The following is a 22642-nucleotide window of genomic DNA, read 5'->3' as shown; positions in this document are numbered from 1 at the left end:
GCACTTTTGTTTCTGGATGTTGATGAGCTATCCCTATTTTTTTCTTTCTTTCTTCAGCTGTCTCGTTCAGCAGCACCTGGTGGGCAACTTCATTTGGGGTAATGTTGGGTCTTATTTTGGGGATAGTAGGGTCATTATTGAGTCGATTGAGCAATTCCAAGCTTTTCTGCTACTCTTAGACACCTCAATACTCTCTACCATTTCAGTCCATCAATTTTGAGAGACTTTTCCCAATTGCTGGGATAATGTCAGTCTTAATTTTACTGTATCTTTGTTGAACAGGTCTTCATCAAACAGTCTAAGGTGTTATTGCAATTTTTGACATTAATTCTTCAGTCATACCTGGAATACATGTTGTACGGCAGCCTCTGGGGATTGAAGCACAAGGGCACCTCTTCACTGCATCTAAATGGTTGTAGGAGTCTGGCATGGGTTCGATGCTTAGTATTGCCTCATTCAGTTATTTCATATAACTCGTCCAGTTGGCCTTCTTACAATTAAACCACCTGCGGAATGGGATCATTTGTGGTTTGATGGCTGCAAACACCTGACAGCACATTGGCCTATGTTGGGTGCCAGGTACAGGTAATAATGCAGTCTTCATACAGTGGTCGGGAAATGGTGTTGCTGACGAAAAGCAGGTCAGGGTTATATCCCCTTTTCCAGTGGCTCTTGTTAAGTGAAGATGGTAGCTTGCTGTCATGCAATAGAGTTAATCTTCTGCAGTCAGACAACTCTTAGTACCTCCTCTCCACTTACATCATCACCCTTGTAGCCCCCATACGTTACTGTGGCTGTTGAAGACACTAACAATGAAGTGGGTGTCCTGATTTTGTAAATTTGCTAGTGGACTGAAGTTAAATTTTTCAGCTGGAGACTTGTAGACAAGTGTTAGGTAAAACTGCTCAGCTTAACTGTTAAGATTGCAGTATCGTTTTCCTCTGTTAGATAAATTGAGAGCACTGCTACACAGTGTCTCACAAAAATGGCAGTACCATACTGCCTGTTTGATCTCTCAATGGCAGTGTGCATGCCTGGTATTTTTAGTATTCATTGAGTGATATCTGTGTTTTTCTTGCATGCACAGTACATCACAATTTATATCTTGACACACAATTTGTCGAAATTTTTCTTAGCTGGCTGCCAGGCCTTCAATGTTTATGGTCATTATCGTCAATTTTGGTATTGAGAAAGATCCTGCGCTTTTTTTTATCGCTCATCGCAACACTTCTGTAGTCGAAAGACCAACCAGTTGAGGGTAATTTCAACCGTTGCCCAGGGTATGCCCAAGTGTGAGTTAAAGTGTGAAACACTCACTGCCCTTGGAGGCTCTTTCTGTGTCCCCCATGCCTTGTTATGGGTGTCACAAATTTTCAGTGATAGTGGTGGAGGGTAGCTGCTCGTAGATGCATATCTGTGCACATAGCTATATTATTTCTGCACTGCAGACAAGTTGGGATGTAGGGTTGTGTAAGTTGTAGAGAATGAAGATTAGTTGACAGCTAGGGAGGGATAGGAATGTGGTACCAGTGAGCCTGTCCTTGTACAGACAGCAGAAGTTGCATGTTGCAAACAAAATGGAGTTGTCATTTGAGATGATGGAAAATACGAGTATAAATCTCGGAGAAAACACTGTGGGATAGAGCAGTGGATAGATTGCTTACAGTAGAGGGGGGAGGAGGGAACGGAAGACTTGAGGACAGGGATGGATGTGCATGTAGGACAGGGGCTAGCAGAGACTGAGTCCAGGTAGATTATGAAATTGGACTTGTAATGGCAGTTCCAATCTAGGACATTCAGAGAAGCTGATGGAGTGGGGTAGGGGTGGTGTTCCTTATGGTACAGGGTTTTAGAACAGCCTATTGTTTGTTCAGAATTACTTTAGGATTACAGCTACAAAGGAAATAGTGGGATGAGGCTTACATGGAAGGTGCGGCTCGCATGCAGCCGTTCTCCCCCCCCCCCCCCCCCCCTACTGCTGCATTTCCTAGTTGCATTGCCCGACAGTTTCAGGTTGCTTAGTCTTGAAATATAGAGATTTCTTACATTTTGGGGTTATTATGTTATCTGTTATATTTGTTGCTGCTATTGTGTGTTGTTCGTCGTACGATACTGAGGAATCTCACAAGGGAACCTCCCCATCGCACTCCCCTCAGATTTAGTTATATGTTGGCACAGTGGATAGGCCTTGAAAAACTGAACACAGATCAATCGAGAAAACAGGAAGAAGTTGTGTGGAACTATGAAAAAACTAAGCAAAATATACGAACTGAGTAGTCCATGCACAATATATGCAACATCAAGGATATTGTGAGCTCAGGAGGGCTGTGGTCGCGTGGTTAGCGTGAGTGGCTGCAGAACGAGAGGGCCTAGGTTCAAGCCTTCCCTCGAGTGAAAAGTTTAATTTTTTATTTTCAGACAATTATTAGCTGACCGCCCGTGTCAATTATCAAAGTACAGGCACTCACACGTCATCAAATTCGCTCTCTCAAATTCCAGGACATGTTCAGATTTGCTTGGACATATGCAGGATTTGACGGTCTACACACGGAAAAATATGAAAATGTTAAAAACATGATTTGACAGAGCACAGGGAAAACTGTGCAACTGTGAAACTGTTGCATTCATTTGTTGCAGTTTATGTGACAAACTCTTATGTTTTCATCACTTTTTTGGGAGTGATTATCACACCCACAAGAAAACCTAAATCGGGAAAGGTAGAAGAATCTTTTTACCCATTCGCCAAGTGTACAAGTTAGGTGGGTCGACAACATATTCCTTTCATGTGAGGCACATGCCGTCACCAGTGTCGTATAGAATAAATCAGACGTGTTTTCCTGTGGAGGAATCGGTTGACCTATGACCTTGCGAATAAATGTTTTCAGTTCCCATTGGAGAGGCACGTCCTTTCGTCTACTAATCGCACGGTTTTGCGGTGCGGTTGCAAAACACAGACACTAAACTTATGATAATGAACAGAGACGTCAATGAATGAACGGACAGATCATAACTTTGCGAAAATCAAGAAAGTAAAATTTTCACTCAAGGGAAGATGTGAACCAACGACCTCTCGTTCCGCAGCTGCTCACGCTAACCACGGGACCACGGCGCTCCTGAGCTCACTTAATCCTTGTGTTGCCTATGTTGAACATGGACTACTCAGTTTGTATATTTTGCTTATTTTATTCATAGTTCCACACAACTTCTTCCTGTTTTCTCGATTGATCTGTGTTCAGTTTTTCAAGGCCTATCCACTATGCCAACTTTCACCTAAATCTGAGGGGGTTGCGATGGGGAGGTTCCCTTGTCAGGAGCAGCTTTGTCAAATATTCAACGTTGTTCTCTTGACGAGGGCATTGCCATAATAATAATTTAAAAAGTACTGTCTTCAGTTGAGACACTTGGCAACAAAGCTGTTAGGAAAGTCACCTCTGAAAACTGGATGAAAAGCATCAGTCATTCACAACGTGTCATGGTAAAGCATGGCAGACGGAACTTGTTCAAAATTTTTTTTATAAAAACTGACACATCGTTAAATAATGACAGTTACAATGTCATATACGTGGGTGACAGTGATGGAGTAATTTCAGTAAAGCTTTTTCATGGTCATTAAAAGGAAGGTGCCCAGGTGGAATTGGCTGAATATTTGGTGTTTGTAGTGTGGTGGGTGTAAGTAACAGCACGGCAGAATTATATTTTCATAATTTTTGTTAATAATGGTGTTATCAGCAACTGCGTCAAAATGAAGTTAACCTCAGGAACTCGTTCCATATGATAAGAAATAAACCTCAGTGTTTGCATTATAATTGTTTGAATACTAAGCTCGTATATGTTGTCATCCCTACCATTCCTTCTTCAAAACTGAAAAGTTTCTTCTCTTTAATTAACAAGCTCAGTTATTTTTTATGTTACAAATAAGTAGAAAGTTTGACCTGAAAAAGTAGTAACAGGGTAATTATAAACCCAGTGCTGTGTTTTTTGACATGTGAGCACAGCAGTATGCATCACATTTAACTCAAATTATCCCCTTTTAGATATCTCCGACAGATTTCCAATTAGGAACACATGAAAAATCATAACATTGTCAGGAAAAGCATTTTGATGAACTTTCTGTCTCCCATTTAACATGGATATGCATAGTATTTAATAAGCAATTCAAAATATCCAAAGTTTTCAACTAAACATAGCACACAGTGAGTTGAGTAATTTTCAGTGTGGTTAATGCCAATTGAATTTTTGTTTACAAATGTATTGTAGGACTGTTATGCTATACTTCAGTTATTTTTCTCCCCACAGCATTTGAGTGTACTTAATATTATATGTTGCAACTGTTTGCTGTGAAATGTGTTCAAGAAAGTGTTAAATGTGAAGTCCACTTCGCCATTGTGTGATGTCTACATACTGTAGTCATATTGATAGGATTACAGTGTGTCAACACTCTTAGAGTTTTATTTTTCTCGAATTCTTCCCCTTCATTGTAAGGAGGAATTATCGCAAACTGTATCCAGGGTTATATAAGATAACAATTTTTAGAAGCTCTCAAATGCACTTAGAAACATGTAATTCCATTTAATGAAATTACTGACTAAGTACATAAAGAATTTGCAGATATTAAGTGTAAATAGGAATAATACTGTTTCATTTTTAAACTACCATTTTTCAGTGTGTCCAAACAATTATGATGATGTCTGTTCAATTTAGAACTAATGTCTTCAACACTATTTATTTCTATTTTCAATCAACTTCTCATTTACAGTAGTGTGGTATTATTAATTATTATTCTTGTTAGAACAATTCTAGGAACATTAAATGAATGCTCTTGCAGTTAGTCAGTGCCAGCGTAACAGTTTTTTTCCTTCTCGAATGGGCAAGGGCGTATATTTTTTTGCCATAGTCAGACAATCTACTTATCTCTTGGGGGAAAGTCACATTTAACGATGGTAGTTCCAAGAGAGGACATCCCACATATACTTTGCTAGCCGAGTTGCTCCTTCTTGCATGCAGTTCATATAAAAATCAGCATCTGAGATCATCATAGACTTGATCTTTGACCCTAATGTTCTCACACAACAAATGACTTTGTCCACAAGTGAGGCTAGCTATATAGCATATTTATTGGACTTAACAAACTGGTGAAACAGCACGTACAGCACAGAAGATTACTTTTCATGAAAGCCTAGGTTAAACTGCTGTTATTGTTTATACTTGGCTCTTGTATATAACAATTAGATATCACCAGTTATGAAAAATCTTAATACTTTGAGTACTTGTGAGAATTTTCTGGTGCAACAGTGTAATCTAGCTTTCAAAGTATTATACTTCATGTTCTGCATTACTTCTTGGAGTCTGTGATGCTTTTAAGGAAATTAAATTTAACAGAGATCTTCAGCACTTAATTTTTCCGTGTTAAGATCGGGAAATGAAATAGCTAGTTACGTTTGTAAGCTCTATGCTCTAATAAATACACTGATAAGCCAGAACAGCATGACCACCTATCTAATACCTGGTACGTCCAACTTCGCCACGGGTACCATTGGCAATGTGGTGTGGTGTGGAAGCAGTGAGGCCTTGGTATGCCCCTGGAGGGAGTTGGCAACACATCTGCTCACATAAGTCAACCAATTCTCATAAATTCTGGGATGGGGTGGGTAATGAGCTCTGATGCCATGTTCAGTCACATCCCAGATGTGCTCAATCGGGTTCTGATCTAGCGGTTTGGGGGGAGGAGGGGGGGCAGCACTTCAATTATAACTTGCCACTGTGTTCCTCGGACCACTCCTCATGCTCCTGGCATTGTGACATAGCGCATTATCTTTTCGATAAAGCCACTCCTACGGGGAAATTTGATCGTCATGAAGGAGTGTACAGTACTCTTTGGCCATCATGGTGCCTTGTACAAGCCCAACTGGACCCATGGATTTCCACATGAATGTTCCCCAGAGCATACCGTATTTACTCAAATCCAAGCCGCACATGACAAATGAGACTCGAAATATCGAGGGAAAAAAAAATTCCTGAATCTAAGCCGCACCTGAAATCTGAGACTCGAAATGCAAGGGGAGAGAAAAGTCTTAGGCCGCACCTCCAAATCAAAACAAAGTTGGTCCATTGTAATATGACACACAATTTAGGTCGAATGAATGACGATACAGGTACAGTAGCTTGGTTCGAGTCGTAAGCTTAGCAGTTAAGCTTTACCAGGTAGCCATTGCTATGCGTCAGTCACTCTGCCCGTATTTATACGGGTACCCTTCCTTTTTCACGTGCTTCGTCTGGCTTGAATTGATTGCTTATTTTTTTTTGATCTGATAAGTGCCGTTTTCTTTGTTATAGGTGTTTACGTCACTCTTAGCTGAAAATGCATTATTGTACTGTGTCGTGCATTGTTTGTTGCATTCTGATAATGAGTCTTTGCTCGCGTCATGGCTTGCTTTTGTGCACACTACCGCTGCTTACAATTAACAAAAAAAAAAGAGGAATCATCTCATTAGCGAAACAATGGCAAGAGACTGCTATTTGTTGTTGCTTACACTGCTGTTTTCTTTGATAATGATCAACAAGAACCAAATAATAGACTGTGTATGATAGATGATGTTCTGAACGAGAGTTTAACGAAAATTTTTCTCAGTTTGAAAATCTTTGCAGTAGCCTCTTTAGTACATTACATTCGGCACAGAAATTAGTCATCTTAGATTTAAAAATCTAGTCAATTGCCGTGCTTTATTTGTGGCTGTATCACTATTAGGCATAAGAATAATATGAATATAACATAACATGACATGATATGTATATTCTTTCACGTTTGCTGTTGTCTCACTCTAGTTTCGTAGTTTATTAGGCTGACAGGATTTAAATGAGATAGCAGCAAACACGAAAGAATAAATGGCAAAATGTTTATATTCGTATTATTCTTATGGTGAAGAGAACACTGCATGTGATTCACAATGCATAAAAGTTCCTTTGAGCAACCATCTCTTCTCACAGGTAGGAAAAAATTCAGAACGTAGAGTTGGCTATATTGACAAACATCCCAAGCAGTCTTTCCAGTCGGATTTTCGTAGTGCATTGAAATGCTGCTACATTCTAAGATGAACAATACGGAATTTGTATTTGCTTCGTTGGATAATGTATGAAAATGCAGTGGTCGAAACTCGGGGCGGAGAAAAAAAGCTCGTCTTCCACCCTTCTTCTTCTTCTTCTTCTTCTTTTTTTACTGACGCAGAGGTTTTGGTGCCAGTATTTATCTTTATGCCTGCAAAGCGTGCCTGTGTAGCGCTAAATACATTTGACGGCAGAAGTTAGTTGTGGCGGCATCTACCAACATTTTTCAGAACTTCCGCTTACTTTGCACTCGATTCTAAGCCGCAGGCAGTTTTTTGGATTACAAAAACCGGAGAAAAAGTGTGGCTTCGATTCAAGTAAACACGGTAATGGAGCCACCACCAGCAGCTTGTCTCTGTCCAGCAGTGCAGGTGTCAAATAGATGTTCCCCGGGAAGATGAAGGATTTGTACCCTCCCATTGGCATGATGAAAAAGGTATCAGGATTCACAGACCCTGCAACACTCTGCCACTGCGCCATTGTCCAGTGCCAATGGTCGTGTGCCCATTTCAGTCGTAGTTGCCAGTGTCGCGGTGTTAACGCTGGCGCATGCATGGGTCCTCGCCTGCGGAGGCCCATCGTTACTCATATGCGAGTTGGTTGTGGCTAAAATAAGACTAAAACAGTGTTTCAGTATTAAACAAGTTTCTGTCAAAACTAAAGCTTGTAGGAGGAGTTTAATGTGCATACCCTGTTGAAATAAACAGACGTGACTTAACATTATTTAATGTGTAATTAAAAAGTTAAAACAAATATCGTGCTTGGGGCTCAATACCCACGGAAACAAATTTTTGGAAAAGAAGTCTAATTTTGAGGTTTTTTTGGGGGGGAGGGGGGGGGACTATATTGAGAGGAGCGCCTTTCTGTATTACATTATTTTGTAGTTCCCCATCCTCACCCCAATAAGACTGCTGACAGCCAGTGTAACGTGCCTTTTTAAACAGTTATTGTATAATGTACAAGCTATTTTAGCTCTGCAATTTTTGGTTTGTCTGCTATATCACTAAATGTCAGCTTTTGTAATCTGTATGAAACTTGTTACTTTCAGTGAACATTTTCCGTACTTCAAAACGGCACCAAATGGATGGAAGAACTCTGTACGGCACAACTTAAGCCTGAATAAATGTTTTGAGAAAATTGATAAACCATCAGGAAATGGAAGTCAACAACGTAAAGGTTGTCTTTGGGCAATGAATCCAGCTAAAATTGCCAAAATGGATGAAGAAGTTCAAAAATGGTCCAAGAAGGATCCAATGGCCATTAAAAATGCAATGATTTGTCCAGGTACTGAAACATTGGGACTTCTTTTACTAGATAATTATTGGTGTTAAATGTAAAAACAATCACAAACTAGAGTAAATTTTTGCCCATATCACTGAGTGAAATTGTAAACGTGGTTTTTCAATAGTTCTTTGATAGTATTCTATTCAGCTTTGCTGTAAGAATATGCTATGTGCAATTGTCAAACCTCTGTCGAGCCATTGGAGATTGCTATATTTTCCTAAATGATTGAAGTGAGAGTTCGTTTGAAAAGGCCACAGCCAATTTCTTTCCCCAATGTTCTCAAAGCTGTGCTCGATCTCTAATGACCTCATGGTTGACAGGGTGCTAAACCCCAATCCTACTTTAGCTGTGTGTAAGCTTTTTGAGAAGGAGAAAAAGTTCTATTTATATTATATAATTATGTATTTTGTCAAGAGCTGCAAAGCACTCATTAATAGCAACTTGCACTTCCTAATTTGATGCAAATATCTTCATGTGAAAGCAAATTTTCAACTTGGTGACTAGGTAGCAAAATTGCTTGGAGTTAAATATTAAGAATATAACTGCTAAGAGACCCATTAAAAGTTCAGTTAATGCACATTAGCCATTGCCAGTTCTGTAGTGTGAGATAGTGTATTTACTTACTGAAAGAGCATTTTTTTTGTGGGCTAGTATTGGCCACTTTTTGTTCAACAAGGGTGTATACGACCCGGGAGATCCGGGAAAAACCGGAATTTTTTCATCCGGGAGAAAACCAGTAACAACCCGGGATTTTTTAGAATTCCGGGAATTTTTCATTGTTTTAGTTTTCAGTTAAATTTTTGTAATTTTGACTGGTAAAAACCGATACTCTAACAAAGGATATTACTGTATCCCGCTACTGCAAAATAATATTTCAACAATAAAACATAAACGAGAGAAAAAAACTAAAATAACTGAAATTGCAAAGGAAATGCGCCATATACTACAATGACACACAGTGCTCATGCAAGCATCTGCCAACAGCAAGATGTGTCGAAGGGTTTTATATTAGATTCGTTTTAGCAGTTACGAGCGGGCTCATGCGCATTCGCAGTTAAGTCGTGTTTCAGTAGTAGATTCTCCCGCTTCTGGCTACAGAAATGTGGCTGTTGGCTGTGCAAGCAGTCGCAGCAAGCAGCTAGATGCTACCGGGTTAAGGGGGCGCCAAATTCATATTCTTAAGGAAAAAAACTTTTTCACAAAGCGCCTAGCATCCAGCACACGTTTGTCTATCGATTATTCATATGATTTTGAAACGCTTCCCTGTAGGTTTTTGAACACATTTTAAGTTGATTTCTGAATGAATCATAAGTTGACTTTTGAATGCATGCATAGTGTACGCGATGTTTCTGTCAGGAGAATCCTCGTCGCATCTAGAAATAAACTTTCCTCAGACAAAAGGGGACAGGGCTATACGAGCTGAGGGCGTAAAGCCGAATGGATGAATGCCAATCGCTGTCTGATTATGTGGTTGATTGGGTTTGCGAATGATCAGCATTGTTATAATTACTAGTGAAATCCATAGATTCAGACTACCAGAATGGAAATAAACGACTGACAGGAGTGACAGGTGAGAAAGATTACGTATTATCTTCTCGGTGTATCCAAGAAAATGAAATTTTGACAGAAAATTTTTGGCCAGATCGCTACACTAGTAAGGACCAGTAGCACAGTCCCCGGCTAGAAATGGCGTATTTTCTATTCTGGAAGTAATGCCGAAAACTTGTTGTTCAAACACATAATACTGTAACGCCTAACCGGAAAATAATCGCGGGTAACTAAACCTGTGATTCTGGCAGGGTTAGTGAAGTTAATCGGTGTACAAATTTTGTCAATGGCAGGAATAGCTACAGAATGGGTGATGACAAGATTGTTAGAACGAGGAAGGAGAAGAAACAGGGACATCACACAAATTATGGAAGAATAAGACAATTCCAAATTTATATAAAAATTTCGTAATACCACTTTTCGATCTCATGCTTGAGAAACTGGTGCATATGAATGAAATGTGAAGCTATTTCCTAACATAAAGCTTTTTGCTTGTAGTAGGCCTAATAGGCATTTGTTATTGGAACTTCGTGGATTATATTCTGTTGTGTTATAAAAATGGCCATTTGTGCCAAAACAGTCTCGTTTATTTGGTGTGTTACAAGCTTGCTGTCATATTAGAAAGGCCTATTTTGTTTTATCCAGCAGACAGTGACAAAATAGACATAATCAGATCGAGAAACCACATCAGTCTTGGGTATTATTTGTATTAACAGCTTTTTCAGTATTAGATAACGACATTTCAATTTTTCATGTAGCGAAACATTTGATGAACTTTGGTGCAGAAAGGAAAGCACACCATGTAAAGCTGTAGCAAGATTAGAGAGAAAAAAATGCTAGGAGCTAAGGTTTCAGGAAATGTGTAATTTCTTGCTTATCTCTTGTCAGTATTGGTTTTATACATCCTGTATTTAATTTTATGTCACACAAAAGAGCAAGTTATTAACTACTAGGCAATAAAGAGTTCAGACTTTCTGAAGAGTTCTTGTTCCCTTAATTACAAATAATTCCATCCGCTATTAATTGTGAGTTTATTATTTTAAGAGGGGCAGGCTATCAAACCGGCCGACTGGGAGGAGGAGAGGCACCACAGGACATTTAAATTTCCACTCTCCTGAATATAGTTTGGACGTGCATGAAGAGGTGTGGCACTGCACTTTGGCATACTTAAGACCAAATAATATGTCTTACATTTCCTCGAATACATATGTTTTATGTTTCAGACTTCTCAGAAAGATGTGCGCTACAGGATGAACAATTTTGAAAAATCGATTTTTTTTGTTTTAGTATTGACCCGGTTCGCAAATGTCGTAGATCCGGGGCTGATGGGTAGTCTCCACATGACCTGTGTTTACGTTAAGTTATTTTGCCATTTCCCCTTCGTTTACTCTCACGTCAAATGAAAACAAAACAGATATCTGTGGTCGGGAGTTATCAAGTGAATTAAAACACATTCACATAATTAAGGATGGCTAAAATATGTCATTAGTTTCAGATTTTATTTTATTTCCACCTTTCTGACAGTCAAGCATTAATCGCCTTGCGGAACAATGAAGTTATTTTTGTCTGTTTGCGAAAGAAATTTGACTTGTTAACCTTTTCCGCAGAGGCAGTCAGTGTATTTGAAACGAAATGTTTAATTCCACAGTACTGGCTAGTTTCAACTGTTCACTGCATTTCAAGTGTACGTTTACATTTTCTAGCACGTATGGTATTATGCCATAATAAAGAACCGAACATCATATAATACAGTACTGGAGCTCCAAGAAAATTTACATCCCCAAAACCACACTGAAAAGCTTAATATCAGCTCGAGGCCTGTTTCATTGGGAATCTGGACATACGAATGTGCACTTTAAATGTGCACATTTTAATATGGTTCACGAAATTCCGATGCTCTTGCACTATCCTCTGATGTCTTGTTTCTTTTATGACATAATGTATGATCTTTCAATGTTTTATACATACGTTCATACGGGCTTCGTACATCATGATAGCTACCCAAGCGCGGTGTTGCCTGTTATCTGTGCTCTCTGGCAACTGCTGGAACAAACCTATTTCTAACAGGTCGCGGGAAAATATTACAAATAGTGGTTTGAAAAGCGTTACTTTCAAAGTAAATATCCTTTTACGTAAGTTGAACTACATGCGAGAATGTACCATGAATTTATTAAATCACAGAGCATTTGACTCTCATTTAAAAATCAACTCTTTGATGACAAGCCATTTAGAAGAATTTCGAACCCTGAACAGACGTGCCAACTCTCCCGATTTAAGCAGGAGACTCCAGATTTTTCCTTCTTCCTCCTGATCTCCCGACAGTGAAGACCGATCTTCCAATTTTCAGAGCAGTTTAAATACTTTCCTTACTATTTGAAAATCCTGTGCCTTAGATATATTGGTGGATGACAAGGTATAGGTGCTGCTTGTCTATTTTAACTTGGTAGATTCAAAAAGGCAAGTGCTTTGAGCAGAAATTTAGTTCAGAGTTTTTGTAGAAGGCTAAGTCACAGGTGTGCTGAATAAGTAACTACCGTAATCAGACAAATTCAGACTGATAAACTATTCAAATTATTTGCTAAGCCTAACATGTACATCCTGTATAAAGTTGATTTAAATTTGGGAAAGATGTCATGCAAATAAGGGTTGCATTATGAAATGAAAACGTGTGATCATTTAACAGTGATTTATTCATGCAAAAACTGTGCTAATGTCAAAACAGAAATCTGATATACGTTAATTTGTTTCCTCGGATCGTAATTTTGAACTGTAGTTCTCTCGAGAGTGCTTCATTTCAATGTGTGTGAATCCAAAGAAACCTGCAGAGCTCATCATTCATATTGTTCAGCATGTTGAATGATAAATTATACAGTCCGAAGGCTCAGGTATGTCCATTATTTAGTATTTACATGTAAATAATAAAGCAAATGTAATTGAATTGTTACAGTTATTGAATTATTGCAACTTTAATCATCAGGGATGTGTTGTAATTCACAATAGTACACTGCTAAAATTCTCCCGATTTTTCACATTTGAAAGTTGGCATGTCTGCCTGAAGATTAGAGATTTATCTCATTATTATAAATTTTACTGGCACATTTGTGTGATATATCTTAAAGTGTAACACACGCAAAAAAGATCAACAGTATATGCAAAAGCTTAGCTTCTCTTGCAGCTTGAGAACAATATTATATGTGAAAGCTTTGCTTTTCTTGTAGCAACAGCATGTATATTAATTTAAACTATTAACTTTCCCTGTTTGTGTGTACGTGCTACTTAACAGTGATGTTGGTGCTGGCTGACTACATCACGTGTCGTATGTTCCGAATATCCGCTGTCATCGGCTGGTGAGATCACGTGACATGAGCTACGAACGGCTTACAAAAGCGCATTGAAATTTCGTTTTCTAAAGTATCGGGAAATTGTACGCCCGTGTATAAAACCGTAACCATTCAAAGGATTGATAAGGGAAAATATACTGTCACCCAGGAGAAAGTGTATTTTTAACTGGGAAATCCAGGAATTTTTTTCCCTTGTCCACGTATACACCCTGTCAACTCACGCTGTAGATACTCAAACAACAAAGCTTAACATATTCTGGTCATCTGAGGTATGGTGATTTTGCTAAGGAAATTGTGGCCATCACTTAACCAGTTGACAATACTAATTATCTTTCAGGGAACTCTCTCTGACCTCAGTATATTGTTTTGATTGCCTTTTGTTTCAAATCGTGGGTGCAGAATTCATCCAATTACAGATCTGTGCAGAAAGCCCTGCAGATTGTGATTAAACATTGCAGAAATTGCTTTGTAACAATTGCACACAACCTTTCTATTTCTAATTATATCTAAAGGAAGGTGAAGCACCTGCAGTCTTGAGTATTTCGTATACCGTATTTACCTGAATGTAAGACGATTTCCATTTTCTTAAGAGGCTCCTTGAGGAAATTTTAATTTGTAACATATTTTGACTAATCAAAATTGCAAAAACTGTTTTATTGACAGAAAGTAAGTAAATGTGCATGCTAAACTTACGCTATTTATTGTTTGTCTACATTTTGATGATGATCCATCCATCCATCATCACTGCTATCACTATCTGGGACAGTAGCTTCAACTAATGAGAGGCAAGAAAGAAGGCAATGTATTTCTACATACGAGGAACAGTGAAATTTATAATTTTGGGTGTCACAAATATTTTGCTCTTTCTTCCAAATATGTTGCAATATCTGAGGTTGTGGTTATTTTGGGACCTTAGAACACAACTGTTTGGTCTATATACATAACTGATTTTGCATTTATATTGATGTGAGAATGTGACAGTATCTCTTTGTCTCTTGCTTACAAGCATATCATCTGCCTGCTCCTCTTTAATTGGCTGCATGGAGCCAATAGCTGACACACCTGCTTTTGTTTCCTTCATACCTCATGATAAACATTGACAACTTTGGTGCATGAAACACACAAGAATGCAACTGGCCCCTGTCTAGACTTTTACCATCTCCTGCAGAAATGTATACTATTGCTGAGTATTTGGGCAATTTTAAAGTCAGTTCAAATCTGATTACAAATGGATTCAGGCAAACTGCAGTTTAAACATGGTAGTTTTTCATAAGAGAGTCTAGGTTGCATGGTATACATTAACATGGTTGGGAGCATGACAGAATTGCTGCCCACTCACCGCTTCCATCCCCACATTTGTCCTAATTCTCAGCCAAGCTGGTGTCGTTGTTTCCCCTCCAGCCTTCCCAGATTCTTCAAAATAAATCTGCACGTGACCTTAGTTGCCAAGCTTAACCTGTAATTATAAGATGACTTGTATATTAATCTTTAACACAAAGTAAAAACATTGACCTGAGTAGCAACAGCTTAAGCTGTGAATGTAAGACAGTTGGTAAATATGGTATTTTCACTTGGTAGGCTTGCATTATGTAAATTTCTCCCATTATCTTTCTTGTGGTGATCAACTGAACAATCAGATCAATTTTAATCAGCATTGTTTCTTCAATCATCGTTTTTCAGTAGCCCAAAACTAAATGTTCTTCAGTGCTGGTACAGATTCCCCATGAAGTTGTTCCACCTCAGTTTTTCTACCTCTCCAGAATTGTACCTGCTCTGGTGAAAATGTTCAACAACATGAAATTTGTTTTCTCATGCTAATGGGCTTGCCGTAGTGATAACACTGGTTCCTGTCAGATTACTGAAGTTAAATGCTGTCAGGCTTGGCCTACACTTATTGGGTCACCGTCTGGGTCTGCCAAGTACTGTTGGCAAGCAGGGTGCACTAAGCCCTTGTGAGGCCAGTTGAGGAGCTACTTCATTGAGAAGTAACAATACCAGTCACAGAAACGGACAATGGCTGACAGAACACTTTGCTGACCACATACCCACTGTCTGTATCTGTATCTGGTGACACCTAAGGGCTGAGGGTGAAACGGCAGCCAGTCAGTTCTGTTGGGCTTTCAAGGCCTGTGTGGACAATGTTTGTTTTTATATTCTGCAGCAGCTGCAACCCTATGTTGGGGTCTTCCACAATTTTAACAGGCTGATGCATCTGGTACACACGCTATTAATTTAACATTGTGCATATGTTATGTATTAAAAACACATGGCCATCAATGAGGTGTGACACGTTCACAAGAAAAGAGTTTGCCAGAGAGTCATCTTGCTGTGGGTAAAATATGAAGTTCCTTTGTGTGCAATACCAACTTTTAAAATATTGTATTTTCTTGATTATAAGACGAAGTTTTTTCCAAAATTTGTAATTCAAGAAATATAAGGCCATCTTACATTTGCAGTTATGTCTATGTGGTGAACATTTTATGTTGTATATTAGATGAAATGTGTGTTTAGGTGTCTGTGTGTGCACTGTTGCTGGAAAAAATGCTAATGCTCAAAAGCTAGTGTGACTGCTGTTTACTGTTGGGTGTTACCGTGCTCCGCTCATCGATCCACTGTACGTGAGTGGTTGACTTCTCCTTGTTTTACAGATCAATATATATGGATCATCTATGTTTACAGATGAAGCTTTGTTAGTTTGAGGTCACATTCAGATTTAGTTTGAAGAATTTGGAGGAGTTGGACGGGGAACAATGACACCAGTTAGGCTGAGAACTGGGACCAATGTGGGAGGGGAATGGTGAGCAGTAAATTTCATTGTGCTGCCAATCATCTGAATGTATGCCACATACCTTGGCTTTTTATGAACATATACTACATTTAAACTGTGGTTTGAATGCATTTGTAGCCTGATTTGAATTCACTTTAAAATTGGACAGATACTCAATAATAGTACACTTATCTCCAGAAGATGGTAAAAGTCTAGATATAGGCCAGTGGCATACTTCCACATTTCATGCCGTAGTGTTGTCAACACTGTCTGTGAGGTATGATGGGAAAATGAAAGGGGTGAGGGAGTCAGCTGCTGGGACTATACAGCCATTGAGAGAGCAGTGGGCAGACAACATGTTTGAAAGTAAGAGACAGAGGGATTCTGTCACAGTATGACGACAATATAGATGAAAAATCCACTATGTCTTCAGAAGAAAACAGCTGTGTTCTCGGGTTGCAGTGCAACCACAACTTGGGAAATTGCAACATGTTCAGCAGAAATAGCCAAATATGTGTTTCACTTATAGCAATATAAGCTATGCTATTGGATCCCAATGTAACTGCAACCTCATAACACATTACATATTCAGAAAAAAAATCTAATTTCTGTGACAACAGCAAAGAAGAGAATGTTTTGACATTCACCACTAGGAATTCATTGCTTCTTTCCTTGCCTGATATTGTTTATGCCCACTGGGCATGTGAAATAGATGCCTTGTCAACAAACCTATGAGAAGAGAAACACCACCATTACTGGTGCTGGCCCAGATCTAGACTTTAACCAGAAATAGTGATACCACAGATGACCGGCTTACACTGTAAGCAATGAAGGAAATGAAGATAAAAATGAATGTAAACTATTTCTTTTTGTTTATTTCTCCTTGTATCGCCAAAACTTCAGACTATCAATAAGTGGCATAAATTTAGAATAGGCACAATAATAATCTTTTTAGGCAAGTGCTTTACATAAGGAAAACAGTTCGTAACTATGATTATTCGAACTACACTCCTGGAAATTGAAATAAGAACACCGTGAATTCATTGTCCCAGGAAGGGGAAACTTTATTGACACGTTCCTGGGGTCAGATACATCACATGATCACACTGACAGAACCACAGGCACATAGACACAGGCAACAGAGCATGCACAATGTCGGCACTAGTACAGTGTATATCCACCTTTCGCAGCAATGCAGGCTGCTATTCTCCCATGGAGATGATCGTGGAGATGCTGGATGTAGTCCTGTGGAACGGCTTGCCATGCCATTTCCACCTGGCGCCTCAGTTGGACCAGCGTTCGTGCTGGACGTGCAGACCGCGTGAGACGACGCTTCATCCAGTCCCAAACGTGCTCAATGGGGGACAGATCCGGAGATCTTGCTGGCCAGGGTAGTTGACTTACACCTTCTAGAGCACGTTGGGTGGCACGGGATACATGCGGACGTGCATTGTCCTGTTGGAACAGCAAGTTCCCTTGCCGGTCTAGGAATGGTAGAACGATGGGTTCGATGACGGTTTGGATGTACCGTGCACTATTCAGTGTCCCCTCGACGATCACCAGTGGTGTACGGCCAGTGTAGGAGATCGCTCCCCACACCATGATGCCGGGTGTTGGCCCTGTGTGCCTCGGTCGTATGCAGTCCTGATTGTGGCGCTCACCTGCACGCCGCCAAACACGCATACGACCATCATTGGCACCAAGGCAGAAGCGACTCTCATCGCTGAAGACGACACGTCTCCATTCGTCCCTCCATTCACGCCTGTCGCGACACCACTGGAGGCGGGCTGCACGATGTTGGGGCGTGAGCGGAAGACGGCCTAACGGTGTGCGGGACCGTAGCCCAGCTTCATGGAGACGGTTGCGAATGGTCCTCGCCAATACCCCAGGAGCAACAGTGTCCCTAATTTGCTGGGAAGTGGCGGTGCGGTCCCCTACGGCACTGCGTAGGATCCTACGGTCTTGGCGTGCATCCGTGCGTCGCTGCGGTCCGGTCCCAGGTCGATGGGCACGTGCACCTTCCGCCGACCACTGGCAACAACATCGATGTACTGTGGAGACCTCACGCCCCACGTGTTGAGCAATTCGGCGGTACGTCCACCCGGCCTCCCGCATGCCCACTATACGCCCTCGCTCAAAGTCCGTCAACTGCACATACGGTTCACGTCCACGCTGTCGCGGCATGCTACCAGTGCTAAAGACTGCGATGGAGCTCCGTATGCCACGGCAAACTGGCTGACACTGACGGCGGCGGTGCACAAATGCTGCGCAGCTAGCGCCATTCGACGGCCAACACCGCGGTTCCTGGTGTGTCCGCTGTGCCGTGCGTGTGATCATTGCTTGTACAGCCCTCTCGCAGTGTCCGGAGCAAGTATGGTGGGTCTGACACACCGGTGTCAATGTGTTCTTTTTTCCATTTCCAGGAGTGTATATTAAAAACAAAATTTTCTCAATGGCCTGCTTAAATAAATAAATCATTTTGCAATCTGAGTTGTCTTATGCTCTGGTAAATATGGTATTTTTGTAACCATGTGTGAGTAAAATATATTTGTTTATTTAATATACACTGTTTTCTCTTAATCCGTTTTGATGGATTCTCTCTCTCTCTCTCTCTCTCTCTCTCTCTCTCTCTCTCTCCCTCTCTGTCTGTGTGTGTGTGTGTGTGTGTGTGTGTGTGTGTGTGTGTGTGTGCTTCTCAGCCATGTTGGCAGCTCATTGTTGACAGACTTATTCTGTAAACTCCTCTCTCTTGATTTGCTTGGCTGAGATGTCAGTACTGTTCAACAATTTACTGACTTACATCTTAAATAAACAGAACACAATACCCATACTATAACAGTTAGAAAACTTTTGTTGATAGCTCGCACATGCAGTCATATTACAAAGCAGAATTGGCCAGTTTTGTCAGTTACCTTGCAACAACTTGTAATTATACACAAATGTATCGATATAAATACTAAGTGAATAGCTTTACTAATAAATAGCTAGATGTTTCCAGTGGTTTGTATCCTCTTGTCAACATCAGTAGGATCTGCAACTACATACGAGTCATCACCAAAAGACCTCCACTCAGTAATGGCTGTCATATAAAAGATGGAACTTGGAGATTTTCTTCTCGACCAGGTCTCTCTGGATTCTCCTAAATGCTGTTAGCCTTTTTTCCCCCAGGTCAGTAGTATTGGAAGGGCGTAATCTCAAACTACAGAATATACTCTACCCAATTAGTGTGTTTCGTGTGGCACAGAATTCTCATCTTACGTACTTCTCTGGAAGGTCTCTTGATGGATTACTCATATGATGTAGCTCATTCTGTGTATTGTCACTCCACACTGTTGCGTCTCAGTGATTGAGGCATGAGAAGTGAAGTGTTGGCTGCTGTCTGACAAGACACCCTGTGGATTGCCGAATGTTTCTGCATAACAACACAAGCACCTCACATTGGGTTGTTTTTCTTTTAGGCTAAGCTACGTGGTAGTTTGAGGTACTCTGATGAACACTCGCCACTTCATACGCAGATAGGGACATCAGACCATGTTCAAAGTAAAGACACTGGATGTCAAATTTTAATTAGTAAATCGCTGAAGTATTTGTAACAAAGTTACCGAGTTTACTGCCCTCCAGGGAATTTCTAACACTCAAATTTTTTTGAGACTGAGGACTGGCTAAAACCAAAAGAAAAAAGCTCTGAGATATTTAGCGAGTCTTGAAACATATATCAGAATGACAGATTGGAATCCATAGAAGGGGGTGTGTTCACTCCAGTTGACAAAAATATTTTCTCCATTGAGGTTTAAATTGAGAGTGACAGTGAATTTACCTAGTTGTGTATAGCATGTGTAGGTGAAACCAGATTAATTGTTGGATGTTTTACCAGATACCCGATTCCACTATAATAGTTTTAGAGTCATTCAAAGAAAGCCTATGCTCAGTATTACGTACACACCCAAATCGTGCAATACTAGTTGGAGGACTTCAGCCTATCGAGTATGGACTGGAATGTCTAGGGATTCATTGCAGAGGGTGCAGACAGATAGTCTTGCAAAGTATTTTTGAGCACAGTTTTCCGAAAACTGTCTGGGGCAGCTAGTTCGGCGGCCCACACACTATGGAAATATCTTAGACCTTGTAGCTACAAACAGGTTAGAGCTCATTCATGGCATCAGTATAGAGACGGGGATTAGTGTTAATTATGTCATCATCGTGACTGTGGTTACATAAGTTAATAAATCAGTCAAGAAGGCTAGGAGAGTGCTTCTGCTAGAAAGAGCAGATAAGCAGTTATTAGCATCTCACTTTGACAATAAATTGTAATTATTTGCTTCCTGTATGTTGGACATAGAGGAATTATGGGCTAAATTTAAACAGATTGTAAATTGTGTTCTGGACAAGTATGTGGATTGAGAACAGAAAAGACCCATTGTGGGTCAGCAACGAAATTTGAAAAATGCGGAGGAAGCAAAGGGTGTGATCCACTCAATTCAAAGGAGCAAGCACAAATGATGATGGGCGAAAATAGTAGAGATTCATGTATCTGCGAAAAGATCTATGTGCAAAGCATACAACTACTACCATCGTCATACCTTAGCAAATGATCTGGCTGAGGACCCAAGAAAATTCTGGTTCTATGTAAAATCGATAGTGGGTCTAAGGCTTCCATTCAGTCACTCAACCAGTTTAGTGTGACAGTTGAAGATAGCAAAATTGAAAAAGAAGTTTTAAATTCCTCGTTTAAGAAGGCATTAAGGCAGGAGAATCATACTAACATGTTGTCATGTGACCATCGCACAGAGTCCCGTATGGACGACACAGTAATAAGCATTCCTGCCATAGAGAAACAACTGAAAGAGTTGGGAACAGTTCTTTAGATCCAGATGGAATCCCACTTTGGTTGGACAAATCGTACTCTATGACATCAGCCCCTTACTTAGCTTGCATTTATCATGAATATCTCATCCAATTCAAAGTTCCAAGCCACTTAAAAAAAAAAAAAAAAAAAAAAGTGAACATGATCCTATATATAAGAAGAGTAAAAGAATGAACCTTAAAATCAGTGCACTGCAGAATTCTAGAACATATTTCAAGTTCGAATATAATAAATTTCCTAGAGACAGAAAAGCTTATGTCCACGAATCAGCATGGTTTTAGGTAGCATCACTCATGTGAAAGTCGGCTTGTCCATTTTTCACATGATACACTATGAACTGAAGGTGAAGGGCAACAAGCAGATTCTATATTTCTAGATTTCTGAAAAGCATTTGGCATGGTACACACAGCAGACTGTTAGCAAGGTATGAGCATACAGGATAGGTTCCGAGGTATGCGAGTGGCTTGACGACTTTTTAAGTAATAGAACCGAGTATGCAGTTCTTGGTGACGAGTGTTCATCAGAGACAAGGAAATCATCAGGAGTGCCTCAGGGAAGTGTGATAGGATCACTAATATTTTCTTTGTACATGAATGATCTGGCAAGTAGGATGGGCAGCAATCTGTCGTTTGTTAGTGATGTTGTGGTGTACGGGAAGGTATTGAAGATAAGTGACTGTGGGATGGTACAAGATATAAAATTTCTAGTTGGTGTGATGAATAGCCGCTGGCTCTAAATGTGGGAAAATGTAAGTTAATGCAGATGAGTAAGAAAATCAAACCCATAATGTTCAGATACAGCATTAGTAGTGTTTTGCTTGAAACAGGCATGGTGTTAAAATATGTGGGCATAACATTGCAAAGTGGTTTGAAATGAAATGGGCATGTGAGGGCTGTGGTAGTGAAGGTGAATGAGCTACTTTGGTTTATTGGGATAATTTTAGGAAAGTGTGGTTTATCTGTGCTCAAATGTTTGGGATCTGCACCAGGTTGGATTAAGGGAAGACATCGAAAGGAGGAGGCTGCCAGATTTGTTAATGTTAGGTTCAGCCAACATGGAAGAGTTACAGAGATGCTTCAGGAACTCAAATGGGAATCCCTTGAGGAGGAAAGACGATGTCCTTTTTGAAGAGGAAATTTAAAGAACCAGCGTTTGAAGCTGGCTGCAGAACAATCCTACTACTGATACTGTATATTTTGTGTAAGGACCACGAAGATGACAAGATACGAGAAATTAGGGCTCATACAGAGGCATGTAGTGAGCCGTTTTGCCCTCTCACTATCTGCAAGTGGGACAGGAAACGAAATGACTAGTAGTTGTACAGGGTACCTTCCACCACACGCTATATAGTGGCTTGCGCAGTGTGTATGTAGATGTAGAAGTATTGCTGAAATGGTTCTTGTAGGTTAGAATTGTATATATTTTGTGAATACATCAAGAATTGCAGATAAAAAATAGGCTCCTCCGCTGTCTACTTCAAGTCTTCCCAGGATGCACATGGAGATAAGTTCTGATGCAGCTGATGCAGTGACACCTTGCATCAGTCCTGGAAGTCTTTCTGATGCATATCGTGGCTTTTGGTAGACAGCACACTTCACTAGCTGTTTGTATTCTTTAACCTTATGCTCTGGATGTGTTGACACACGCCATTGCTACTGTTCCAGGGTGCTCTGATCTTTTGTCTGCTAAAAAGCACCAAGATCCTTACCAAAGGAAGGTAGCAATGCGCTTTATGCA

The 22642-nt window shown here is 40.1% G+C and overlaps 1 protein-coding gene across 2 annotated transcripts in view; it reads left to right on the top strand.

Annotated features, from left to right (window-relative positions):
• Positions 1-22642, top strand: part of LOC126248236 (forkhead box protein N4) — an 85119-nt gene that overhangs the window by 23871 nt on the left and 38606 nt on the right. For both annotated transcript variants that reach the window (XM_049949070.1, XM_049949071.1), the window contains exon 6: positions 8150-8385. In XM_049949070.1, the coding sequence (XP_049805027.1) occupies positions 8150-8385 (236 nt within the window). The remainder of the gene's footprint in view (positions 1-8149; positions 8386-22642) is intronic.

Source organism: Schistocerca nitens, chromosome 3 (genome assembly GCF_023898315.1).
Source record: "Schistocerca nitens isolate TAMUIC-IGC-003100 chromosome 3, iqSchNite1.1, whole genome shotgun sequence".
Classification (NCBI taxonomy): Eukaryota; Metazoa; Arthropoda; class Insecta; order Orthoptera; family Acrididae; genus Schistocerca; species Schistocerca nitens.
The sequence above is the reverse complement of the archived record's forward strand: the minus strand, read 5'-3'. Positions and strand labels throughout refer to the sequence as shown.